This window comes from Xenopus tropicalis, chromosome 6, assembly GCF_000004195.4.
Source record: "Xenopus tropicalis strain Nigerian chromosome 6, UCB_Xtro_10.0, whole genome shotgun sequence".
Classification (NCBI taxonomy): Eukaryota; Metazoa; Chordata; class Amphibia; order Anura; family Pipidae; genus Xenopus; species Xenopus tropicalis.
Window position 1 is genome coordinate 9,698,621 of NC_030682.2, and position 13,710 is coordinate 9,712,330.

General features: G+C 38.5%; 1 protein-coding gene across 21 annotated transcripts in view; it reads left to right on the forward strand.

Moving 5' to 3' along the window:
• Positions 1-13,710, forward strand: part of obscn (obscurin, cytoskeletal calmodulin and titin-interacting RhoGEF) — a 241,276-nt gene that overhangs the window by 70,299 nt on the left and 157,267 nt on the right. For 20 of the 21 annotated variants that reach the window (XM_031903695.1, XM_031903696.1, XM_031903701.1 and 17 more), the window contains 6 exons: positions 462-731; positions 1,935-2,201; positions 6,582-6,848; positions 9,200-9,472; positions 10,179-10,445; positions 12,619-12,885. In XM_031903695.1, the coding sequence (XP_031759555.1) occupies positions 462-731; positions 1,935-2,201; positions 6,582-6,848; positions 9,200-9,472; positions 10,179-10,445; positions 12,619-12,885 (1,611 nt within the window). The remainder of the gene's footprint in view (positions 1-461; positions 732-1,934; positions 2,202-6,581; positions 6,849-9,199; positions 9,473-10,178; positions 10,446-12,618; positions 12,886-13,710) is intronic. The other variant, XM_031903703.1, reaches the window with a different exon arrangement.

The window sequence follows — 13,710 nt, forward strand, 5'->3', positions numbered from 1 at the left end:
GTCTTTTAGGACTTTTCAGCAGCTTATCTGCCCGTGTATGGGCACCCCCAATGGCCTACCCAACCGTTGGCCAGATCTTGATCGGGCAGGTTTGATTTTCCATCGGATTGGGGACTACATTGGCTCATTGATGTGGTCCCCAATACTACGGTGCCTATGCCCACCCTAGGTCCAAGCGATCGAATTAGCCCCATATTGACCACCTTTAGGTTGGCATATCAGGAAAAGATCTGCTCGCTTGGCTTGCCAAATGAGCGAATCTTTCCGTGTATGGCCACCTTAAGTATAAAATGCACTTTTCCCTTAATGAGCCATTTGTTCATCTTTTGTTCTTATGAAAATGGCAATGCGGCACATATAACATTTACATCGTATTTTTTAATTGCCCAATATTGTTTATTTCAACATATGACTAAAACATATTCCACTGTGTATTTTTTTTAACTTATTAACCCTAATAGAGCTCAATATTGGCATCACTAAACGTCTCAAGAGCTGCGAGGCTAAAGAGGGCGAGAGTTGTACCTTTGAGTGCATCCTTTCTCACGAGAGCATTGATGAATGTTCCTGGACGGTGAATGGACAGAGTGTAGAGGGGGACAAGCGCTTCAATGTCTCCAATAAGGGACGTAAATATGTGCTTTCTATTAAGGAAGTGAGAGCAAGGGATGCTGGGGAAGTCGTATTCACAGCTCGAAATCTGAACTCCAAGGCATCACTGACTATTAAAGGTAATGATGGATAATATTACTGCCCTCCCAAATGTTAACAGACCAAAGGGATTCTGGGAACAAATTCCTTAAGGCTCCTAAAAAATACCATTTACATGGGTTTATCCTATAGGCTAAAGCTCAGCCACTGGGTTTAAAGTAGAAGCCGGGTTAATAGCTCATCAGATTCCCAACTACAGACCAGTTTTGCCCTTCTTGGGGCTCATCAGTGTAGTGCAGGGTTTTCTGATCAGCTTAGGGAGAGCCAGGAGTTTGGATTCAGAAACAAATCATTTGGATTGAGGAGACTATCTCATACATATCCAAATAAACAAAAGGAATCCTGAGAAATAACCCCAAAGAGCTCCAAGAAAGTCCCATTTACATGGGTTTATCCTATAGGCTAAAGCTCACCCACTGGGTTTTCAAGCAGAAGCCGGGATAATAGCTGATCAGATTCCCAACTACAGACTGGTTTCGCCCTTCTTGGGGCTCATTAGTGTAGTGCAGGGTTTTCTGATCAGCTTAGGGAGAGCCAGGAGTGGGGATTCACAAACAAGTCAATAGGGTTTAGGAGACCCCCTCATACATATGGAAACCAAAGGAATTCTGGGAATAAATTCCATAAGGCTCCTAAAAAAATCCCATTTACATGGGTTTATCCTATAGGCCAAAGCTCACCCACTGGGTTTAAAGCAGAAGCCGGGATAATAGCTGATCAGATTCCCAACTACAGACCGGTTTCTTCTTTCTTGGGGCTCATCAGTGTAGTGCAGGGTTTTTTAAGGATCCTTATGGAATTTGTTCCCAGAATCCCTTTGGTCTATTTACATACGTATGAGGTGGTCTCCTCAACCCTTTTGACTTAAATGTTTATAGAAAGAGCTGTAAATAGAAGGTGAACATTCCTATCAAAGCATATAAATTAGGTAGAGCTGAGCCAGTAGCCAAAGCTTCACCCACTTAGTTATTTTACATAGAGGCAGTCATGGGAGCTAGAAATATACCTCATGGAAAAAATACCTTCACTAGGACACAGTTGTGTTTAGTTACAGGTCTATGGTTTGCAATTAGTGATGTTTCAGCAGTTTTGTGAACTTTTTGATGAAGCGAAATGGGACAGATTCGCTCATCACTATTTGCAATTTATTGATCTCAGAATAACTTCTTCAGCTTATTCAAGAGCCACATGAGCTTATAAATCTCCTTTATTCTTTCCTTCAGAAAAACCAGCTGAAATAACAAAACCACTGGAAGATAAAACTGTTCCAGTGGGAGAAGACATCGTCTTGAGGTGTGAGCTATCCAAAGAAGACACAAATGTCAAATGGAGCAAAGATGGGAAGGTGCTGAAGAAAAGCCAAAAATACGAATTTTTCCAGGAAGGAACTGAAACCAAAATGACAATCCATGAAGTGACGGCAAAAGACTCTGGAGAGTATACATGTGAGACCAGCATCTCCAAAACGAAGGCCAACGTTCAAATAAAAGGTAAAGCAAGTTATAAAGTTACTAGGGATGCACGGAATTCCGGATTCGGTTCGAGATTCGGCCCGAATACAGCCTTTTTTTGATGGATTCAGTTTCGGCAGAATCCATCAGGGTGGGTTCGGGGGTTCGGCCGAACCCAAAAAAGTGGGTTTGGTGTATCCCTAAACGTTACCTGTATAAATTATAAGAGATAATCATGCTAGATATAAATAGAAAAAAAAATATTCATTGTTCATTGAATGGATTTATTTCTTATACTATATTTATTTACATTTTTTAATTACTTTTACTATATTTATCAATTCATTCACTATCAATTCATATACTATCAATTTATCAATCAATTTATGTTTCTTATTCTATATTTATTTACATTTTTTAATTACTTTTATTATATTTATCAATTCACATACTATCAATTTATCGATCAATTTATGTTTCTTATTCTATATTTATTTACATTTTTTAATTACTTTTACTATATTTATCAATTCATATACTATCAATTTATCAATCAATTTATGTTTCTTATTCTATATTTATTCACATTTTCTAATTACTTTTACTATATTTATCAATTAATTTACTATCAATTCATATACTATCAATTTATCAATCAATTTATGTTTCTTATTCTATATTTATTTACATTTTTCAATTACCTTTACTATATTTATCAATTCATTTACTATCAATTTATCAATCAATTTATGTTTCTTATTCTATATTTATTTACATTTTTCAATTACCTTTACTATATTTATCAATTCATTTACTATCAATTTATCAATCAATTTATGTTTCTTATTCTATATTTATTTACATTTTTAATTACTTTTACTATATTTATCAATTCATTTACTATCAATTCAGATACTATCAATTTAGCAATCAATTTATGTTTCTTATTCTTTATTTATTTACATTTTTTAATTACTTTTACTATATTTATCAATTCATTTACTAACAATTCATATACTATCAATTTATCAATCAATTTATGTTTCTTATTCTTTATTTACATTTTTTAATTACATAGTTACATAGTTACATAGTTACATAGGGTTGAAAAAAGACCTGTGTCCATCAAGTTCAACCCATCCAAGTAAACCCAGCACACCTAACCCACACCTACCAATCTATACTCACATACATAAACTATAAATACAACCACTAGTACTAACTGTAGATATTAGTATCACAATAGCCTTGGATATTCTGATTGATCAAGAACTCATCCAGGCCCCTCTTAAAGGCATTAACAGAATCTGCCATTACCACATCACTAGGAAGGGCATTCCATAACCTCACTGCCCTCACCGTGAAAAACCACCTACGCTGCTTCAAATGGAAGCTCCGTTCCTCTAATCTAAAGGGGTGACCTCTGGTGCGTTGATTGTTTTTATGGGAAAAAAGAACATCCCCCAACTGCCTATAATCCCCTCTAATGTACTTGTACAGAGTAATCATGTCCCCTCGCAAGCGCCTCTTTTCCAGAGAAAACAACCCCAACCTCGACAGTCTAACCTCATAGTTTAAATCTTCCATCCCCTTAACCAGTTTAGTTGCACGTCTCTGCACTCTCTCCAGCTCATTAATATCCTTCTTAAGGACTGGAGCCCAAAACTGCACTGCATACTCAAGGTGAGGCCTTACCAGGGACCTATAAAGGGGCAAAATTATGTTCTCATCCCTTGAGTCAATGCCCTTTTTTATACAAGACAGCACTTTATTTGCTTTAGTAGCCACAGAATGACACTGCCTGGAATTAGACAACTTGTTATCAACAAAAACCCCTAGATCCTTCTCCATTAAGGAAACCCCCAACACACTACCATTCAGTAGATAGTTTGCGTTTATATTATTTCTACCAAAGTGCATAACTTTGCACTTATCAACATTGAACCTCATTTTCCAGTTTGCTGCCCAGTTATCTAATTTTGTCAAATCGCTCTGCAAAGCGGCAGCATCCTGCATGGAACTTATAGTTTTGCACAATTTAGTGTCATCAGCAAAAATAGAAACAATACTGTCTATGCCCACCTCCAGGTCATTAATAAACAAGTTAAACAGCAAAGGCCCAAGGACTGACCCCTGCGGTACTCCACTAACCACACTGGTCCAATTAGAAAATGTTCCATTTACAACCACTCTTTGTACTCTATCCTTCAGCCAGTTCTCTATCCAATTACAAATATTATGTTCTAGGCCAATATTCCTTAATTTGATCATTAACCTTCTGTGAGGTACTGTATCAAACGCTTTAGCAAAGTCCAAGTAGATGACATCAACTGCCATTCCAGCATCAAGGTTCCTACTCACCTCCTCATAAAAGGCAACTAAATTAGTCTGGCAAGATCTGTTACGCATAAAACCATGCTGGCACAAACTAATAGTATTGTGAACTGCAATGTATTCAAGTACCCTATCCCTTATTACCCCTTCCAAAAGTTTTCCTACTACTGATGTCAGACTAACAGGCCTATAGTTTTCAGGCTGAGAACGGGATCCCTTTTTAAATAACGGCACCACATTAGCAATCCGCCAGTCTCTTGGCACCATGCCAGACCTCAATGAATCCTGAAAAATTAAGTGAAGAGGTTTGGCAATCACAGCGCTCAGCTCATTTAATACCCTGGGATGAATCCCATCCGGCCCTGGACCCTTGTTTACCTTTACATGTTCAAGTCTCTTTTGAATTTCCTCCCGAGTGACCCATGCGTCAGTAGCTAAATTACTAGAACTGGGCATATTACAAGGGAAGCCTTCATTATCTGGCTCCTCAGATGTATAGACAGATGAAAAATAAGAGTTCAAAATTTCAGCTTTTTCCCCGTTTTCATCAACCAACGTACCCCCCCGTGATAATAAAGTTCCCACCCCTTCTTGCTTCATTTTTTTACTATTCACATAATTAAAAAATAATTTTGGATTCTTTTTACTCCTAGCAGCAATATCCCTTTCCATCTCTATTTTAGCTTGCCTGATAGCTTTTTTGCATGCTTTATTTGCTTCCTTGTACCTGATGAAAGTTTCTGCTGTCCCAGCTAACTTGAATGCCCTAAAAGCACGTTTTTTCTTACCAACCTCGACAATAACACTTTTATTCAGCCATAAAGGTTTTGCTTTGCGATGCCTCTCCTTGCTTACTAGGGGGATATACTGTTGCGTATACCTACAAAGCAATGTTTTAAAGATGTTCCATTTTCCTTCTGTGTCTAACCCCATGAAAAGCCTTTCCCAGTTGACACATTGCAGAGATGCCCTTATACTGGCAAAGTCTGCACGTCTAAAATTGAGTGTTTTAGTTACTCCCTTATAGCGCTGTCTCTGCAGCATTATCTCAAAGGAGACCATGTTGTGATCACTGTTCCCCAAATGCTCACCCACACAAATGTTAGAGATAAGTTCATTATTATTAGAAATTATTAGAAATTACTTTTACTATATTTATCAATTCATTTACTATCAATTTATCAATCAATTTATGTTTCTTATTCTTTATTTACATTTTGTAATTACTTTTACTATATTTATCAATTCATTTACTATCAATTTATCAATCAACTTATGTTTCTTATTCTATATTTATTTACATTTATCAAATCACTTTTACCCTATTTTTTTGTATAATTAAACAATCCCATTTCTAGAAAAACCTAGAATACAATATGATTTTACTACAAAGAAATATTCACGTTCCAAAACCTGTATGTAGATGAGAGAATCAGCAAGGAAGGACCAGGCACTAACGGTCTGATTTACTAAAGTTCAAGATGGTGTTTTCTCTGCAATCGAAGCTAAAAATTTGCAATTGTAAATTTTTTTCAAATTTGAGTTTTTAAGATTTATCAATCCCAATAAAAAAATCTCAAATTTGTTATGACACAATGTTGCAGATGAAATCTATTGAGTTCCTATAACTTAATCAGTAGATGAAACAAACATTTCTTGGCTCAATTTATAACCAAAAATACAAACGTTTATTCTGATGAAGCACCCAATGGTGCGAAATGCGTTAGGAGGGCGGAGTATGGGTACCATGAGGCACTGGGAGACACCTGTTTGTCGTTTGGAATAGTATGTTTGTATTTTTTGAAATTTTTTTGTTAAAAATTGAGTTTGTTCCACTGATTAATTTGTTGATTAATTATCTATATATTCAGGACCTATCAGTGGGATATAACTTAAGATTCTCCTTGTCAGTCCCTATAGAAGTCATTGGGAGGTGTATTGTTAACATTCAGTCAAATGTTCTTATGAACATAAATTTTGCCAGAATTTCTGTCAAATATCTAGATGTTAAGGTCATTTTATCTCAGTTAAGCAGTTGCAGCCTCTTCCCTAAACAATGTTCTTGGTTTTGGTTTGTTTTAATAGAAAAACTCAACAGTTTCACCAAAGAAATGTCAGATGTTAAAATTGAAGAAGGAGAGTCTGCAGTGTTTAGCTGTGAGACAGAGAAGGTTGCACCCTCCGTATCCTGGAGAAAAGGGATAACAGAGATCAAACCAAGTGAGAAATATGAAATAAGTCAGAAAGGCATTGCCCTCAGCCTGCAGGTCAACGACTTGGAGAAGAGCGACAGTGACATCTATATATGTGATATTAGGGACGCGCAGACCAAGGCCAACCTCACTGTTAAAGGTAAGAATACTTGGCTTGAATTGGACCACTAAGCATTCCGTATTTATGGACACATGCCCACATATATCCCAGCATGCTGCACTGTAGGTGTATCACTTATCATATTGCTGGGTGAGAAATGACCACCCAGTACAGGGAACCATGTAATTACTGAGGTAACATAAAACTTGATTAGTGATGAGCGAATCAGTTCTGTTTCGCTTCGCCATATCATTCGAGAAACGGCGACAAAATAGACGCGAGCAACAAAGAAAATCACGCAAGATTTCTTTTTTTGCTCATGTCTATTTTGTCGCCCATGGTTTTTTTTACACAACTGTGCCCTTTTTTGATGCAACTGTGCCCAATTTGATGCGCGGCGAAATTTTTGGACACGAAACGAATTTTTCTGCACCGAATTTTCACAGAAGTTTGGCAAAACAATTTGCCAATGGTGAAATGCGGAATTTATCTGTGAATCCATGCTTGCCAAAAATATGCTTATCACTAGTGATGAGCGAATTTTTTCGCCAGGCATGGATTCGCAGCGAACTTCCGCATTTCGCCATTGGCGAATTGTTTCACAAACCAAATTCGCTGCAAAAAAGTGTTGTTGCATGGAATTATTTTTGTTGCGGGTCAAATTGGACGTGGTCGAGTCAAATTGGGCGTGGTTGCATCAAAATGGGCGCGGTTGAGTCTAAAAACCCGCAGGCGACAAAAAAATAGCCGCAGCAACAGAAAATAGATACGGGCAACAAAAAAAAATAGATGTGAGCGACAAAAAAGACACGGGCGACAAAAAAATTGCCACAAATGCGTTTAACAAATTTTTCACTGTTTCGCAAATTTTCTTGCTGTTTCGCAAATTTTATGCCAAAGAGAAATGGGACAGATTCGCTCATCACTACTCATCACTAGTCTTGATGAATGATTTCCATAGTTTTCAGTGTTTTCAGTTGACAATATATACACTATGGGGCACATTTACTAACCCACGAACGGGCCGAATGCGTCCGATTGCGTTTTTTTCGTAATGATCGGTAATTTTGTGATTTTTTTCGGCGTCTTTACGATTTTTGCGTAAAAATGCGAGTTTTTCGGCGTCTTTACGATTTTTGCGTAAAAACGCAAGTTTTTCGTAGGCATTACGAAAGTTGCGCAAAGTTGCGATTTTTTCGTAGCGTTAAAACTTGCGCGAAACTTTGCGCCTTTTAAGTTTTAACGCTACGAAAAAGGCGCGACTTTGCGCGCAAGTGTTAACGCTATGAAAAAATCGCGACTTTGCGCAACTTTCGTAATGGCTACGAAAAACTCGCGTTTTTACGCAAAAATCATAAAGACGCCGAAAAACTCGCGTTTTTACGCAAAAATCGTAAAGACGCCGAAAAAATCGCAAAAAATACGAAAAAGTCGCAAAATGTTCGTTTCCAATCGGAATTTTTCCAATTCGGATTCGAAATCGTGTCTTAGTAAATCAGCCCCAAAGTAACAATATGCTGTACATTTTTCTTTTTCCTATTTTGCTTATTTTAGGTATGATTGTCTTGTTCTTCTTTAAGCATTGATTTTCATTAATCTGAGAAGAACCTCAACCTTGAGAGAATACTTACTGTTGGGGTAGTTTGGGCAGGAGCAACAATGAACATCTCTCAGCTGATATCTAGTATAAATAATCTAAAGCAACTGGACTTGTTAGGTTATCATTGAAAACGTTTCACTACTCATCCGAGCAGCTTCTTCAGTTCAACTGACTGGTATGGGAAGTCCTCAGCATATATACTCTTCCACTAATCCAATCACAATGGCACTTAGTGGAAGAGTTCTTATGCTGAGGACTTCCCATACCAGCCAGTTGAACTGAAGAAGCTGCTCGGATGAGTAGTGAAACGTCTTCAATGATTACTTAACAAGTCCAGTTGCTTTAGATTTATTTATACTAGATATACCATGACCTGGATGAATGAAAATCTTCATAGACATCTCAGCTGATGTTTATTGAGCTGCAGTGACCAAGGAGATGTGTCGCCATGACGCAATGAGGGAAAGACATCACTAGCTAGCCACAACTCTAGATGAAAACCTCTTATCTTTGACCATGGTGGTTGTACATTGGTTTAGAATTCATTAGACAGTCAACTGTTCTTACGACCGACTGAAATATCGGTCTAGGGCACAAGCAGATAGCCATCACTTTAAAGAGTGGATTAATAAACTTTATTCCAGTTCCTATTTTTATTTAGGTAGTTACCTGTAATGAAACAGGTGCCCAAGTGGCACTGGTGGAAAATATTGTGGATTCATTTTTCTAAGAAAAGACCACACGTGGTATGTCTGGAACTAGGTGTTTCAACTCTCTATGTTAATTTTAGGCCACAAAGTTCTTATAGTTGAAGACCTGGAAGACATTGAAGTTTATGAAGGGGAAAGTGCCACATTTAAATGTAGAATCTCTCCAGCACATTACAGAAACGTACAGTGGTCCTTGGACAAAACCCCATTGCATACCAATGATGTAAATGAGATTCAAGCCCATCCTGATGGATACCATACTCTATCCCTGAAGCAACTTTCATTAAAGGACTGTGGCGTGGTCACTTTCGAAGCTGGAAATCAAAAATCATCTGTAAATTTGGTAGTCAAAGGTAATAGTGTACAAAGGTGGGAATGGCCAGGTCTTTAACATGGAAGACATGCATGTTGTCTCACATAGACCAACATAGCTAATAGCTGATCAGATTCCCAACTACAGACCGGTTTCACCCTTCTTGGGGCTCATCGGTGTAGTGAAGGGTTTTTTTTTAGGATCCTTATGGAATTTGTTCCCATAATCCCCTTGGTCTATTTGCATACATATGAGGTGGTCTCCTCAACCCTTTTGACTTAAATGTTTACAGAAAGAGCTATAAATAGAAGGTGAACATTTCTATCAAAACATATCAGTTAGGTAGAGCTGAGCCAATAGCTTCATGGGATCTAGAAATATGACAAACCAACCAAAATTTGAGCCAGACAGGGTCGGACTTGTGGCGACCCAACCCCTGGATGGGGGGCCCTGCGAGGGTGGTTAGGGGGGCCCCTCTGGGGGGGAGGCTATGGGTGTGGGCCATATGGGCGGGCTATGGGCACGGCCCCGGTGGGCCCTTCACCCCCCCCCAGTCCGACCCTGGAGCCAGATATTTGGGAATATAACCATATTGGTTATATTCCCAAATATCTGGCTCAGACTTTGGTTTTATGAAACCCAATGTTTCACAGAGGAAAATTCAGGCGGGGTCTTCCAAATTATTGTAACTTTATGTCATTTGCTATAAGTGAACCTTCTAAAGTTGTGGTTCTATGTTGTTTTAGAGAAACCTTGCATTATTACAAAGGCACTGAGTGATTGTGAAGTTACGGAGGGGGAGAATGTGACTCTTCACTGTAAGACCTCCAAAGCAAATGGGTCTGTAAAATGGTACAAAGATGGAAAAGTTCTCAGGCCATCGTCCAAGTTCCAAATTGATAGATCTGGATGTGAAGCTTCTCTTGTCATTTGTAATGCAATGGGCATAGACAGTGGCACATATGTCTGTGAATTTGGGACCTCTAAAACTAGTGCAGTTGTTGCTGTTAAGGGTAAGATATTATGAGCAGAATGTTTGGCCTTGTCAGAAACTAATCCAAAGAACCTTGTGAGAACTCAGCAGATAACTGCAACACGCTAAAAAGACATACATTGATCATTGTGTGCTATCTTTAGATCTTCTAGGACCACCTAAAGGCATAGCCTATGTCTGAAGACCAACCATTTTTGTGCTTCATGTTCCTGAGCAACAATTTATTAGAACAAGGAGTAACAGTAGAACACCATAGTTGCAAGCCAAGCTGTAGTAGAAGCAATTGTTGACCAAAGAGTTTAATCAACTCACTGACCTTCTCTAGAAGCAAGTGGTCACTGCCCTGATGATAAAGGAATATATAGGTCTCAGCCTTAATATACTGAACTGGAAGATCATTCTTAGCTGATCATTCTTTTAACAAACCTTTGGATCTTATAATGAAGGTGTTGCAGAAAGCCAACGTATTTTTGATGTTTTTTTACCAAAGACATAAATCACCTATAATGAGTACTTATCTCAGCTAGTCATCCTTATTTTCTCAATAAGCAGGCTCCATACGTTTACATGGCATCATTCTTTTTGAATCAGTCAAGGCAAAACAGACCAAGATAGAAGAAGCACCTCAAATAAACTACTTCTTCTTCTGCCCAAATATCAGTGGACCATCGTTGCAATTTCTGTTAAGTTCTTACGTCTTCCTCTCATAACAGACATTACACAGTATGATTTTGTTTCCTGCAAGAAGTCTAGAAGACAACCTTGTGAGATCTAATCCCCAACCATTCTGTACACCTCTTGTTACACGTGAATGTGACCATCGGGAAGCCTGTTAATGTTCACCTCAGTGTCTGTATTTAACTTTCATCTTGCATTCTTCTAATCTTTTTCTCTTTCTCTACGCATGGTTCACTAAATTGCATTTTGTCATAAAAAATGTTCAGTTTTGTAGTTCTTTTTACAGTGGGATGTATTTTGCAAGGAATATGACTGACGAAAAGGTATAGCAATGTTATTTTTGTAACGATGGAGATTTTAGTTGGTGACCTTACTCATTAAACAAGAGTTATAGTATTTGCCCCAGTTAGGTATGTTGGTTATTTAACATGTTAATAAGCTGTACACGTATGGGACCCGTTATCCAGAAAGTTCCGAATTATGGAATGGCCATCTCCCATTGACTCCATTTTAAGAAAAGAATTCACATTTTTAAAAAAATATTTATTTTTTTCTCTGTAATAATAAAACAGTACCTGTACTTGATCCCAATTAAGATATAATTACCCCTTATTGGGGGCAGAACAGCCCTATTGGGTTTATTTCATGGTTAAATGATTCCCTTTTCTCTGTAATAATAAAACAGTACCTGTACTTGATCCCAACTAAGATATAATTACCCCTTATTGGGGGCAGAACAGCCCTATTGGGTTTATTTAATGGTTAAGTGATTCCCTTTTCTCTGTAATAATAAAACAGTACCTGTACTTGATCCCAACTAAGATATAATTACCCCTTATTGGGGTAGAACAGCCCTATTGGGTTTATTTAATGGTTAAATGATTCCCTTTTCTCTGTAATAATAAAACAGTACCTGTACTTGATCCCAACTAAGATATAATTACCCCTTATTGGGGCAGAACAGCCCTATTGGGTTTATTTAATGGTTAAATGATTCCCTTTTCTCTGTAATTATAAAACAGTACCTGTACTTGATCCCAACTAAGATATAATTACCCCTTATTGGGGGCAGAACAGCCCTATTGGGTTTATTTAATGTTTAAATTATTTTTTAGCAGACTTAAGGTATGGAGATCCAAATTATGGAAAGACCCCTTATCTGGAAAACGCCAGGTCCCGAGCATTCTGGGTAACAGGTCCCATACGTGTATTCATAATCAGACATTATCAGGAGACATATTCTTCCTCTTTATCCTTCATTTTGTCCTTACATTTATTGTACATAGCAACACACTTTCCATTGCACAAATACAAAGGATAATACACAGTTGTGAGCCCTTATATCATGTAAAGATATTACTAATGCATGCCACAATGACAATTCACTATAATCTGAAAGCTTTATGAAATGGAAACAACTACAATGGCTTCGTAAATGTATCTGCATTGGCCAATGAAACAGGTCTGTACTGGCTTCCAGCATCCTATATCATCTGGTCTTTCTGCCATTTTAGCCCCACAGGCCTATTTCAAGCGGGAGCTGCAGAGCGCCGAGGCTGTGGAAGGGGAAACAGCTACGCTGTGGTGTGAACTGTCCAACCCTAACGCTGAGGTGGAATGGAGCAAGGACGGAAATGTACTTAAAGCCAGCAAGAAGCATGAAATGCGAGTGAAAGACCACAGGGTGGAATTACTGATCCATCATTTGGTAGAGGAAGATGCTGGAACCTATATATGTGCAACTGGGGATAGGAAATCCTCAGCAACTCTAACTGTGAAAGGTAAAGATCCCACACAGCTAACTTATGAGTGCTATTTACAGGTGGGACCAAATAGCCAATGTCGGACTGGGACCCCAGGGCCCACCAGAAAACCTTAGACCCCAGGCCCACTCTCCTAACTATATTTCTCCTTTCCTCACCCAACCTCTTTATTCTCCCAATCTCTTTTATTTACATGCTAGTATCTATCCTTCCATCTATTTCTCCTCTTTCTTCCCCTTCAGAAATAGCAAATGACCATGAAGTAGGCCAAATGGTCAAGAGCAGGAGGTCCCACTGACACCTGGGCCCACCGGGAGTTTTCCTGGTATCCTGTAGGCCAGTCTGACACTGCCTATAGCTGTCTTAATTTTTCATCATTGCCCTATCCCAAGTATCTAGCTTAAGTTAGAGCCTAACCAATCAAGGTAGAGATAGCACAGTATTCATCTGCGTGGAGGGGTTTTGCTGGTTAGACATCACATTTGTAAGAAGGTCCACTGCAACTGGCTTTGCAGTGCACCTCCATTGCATCTGACCATGTAAAAAGGCTCTCTCTAATAGGCTATAAGCAAATTATGATTGGTTGCACCAGTACTGTCATCATTCAACTGTTCTTAATTCTATCCTGGCACCAATGCACCTCTGCCTTTAGGGGTCCAAAAGAGAGAAGCAGCCCTGTAGCATTTCTTAGCCAGAGCAACTGGTAAAGTAGTGTTTGGCTATATTTAGGCAAAACCCAGGCTAGTATGGTTATAGAGAATGTGTTACATGCGACTCTCTTAAACAGGATGGGCCTTCGATTAGGTGGAAGACACCATGTGGAGCAAAGGAGTGTAGTTGAAC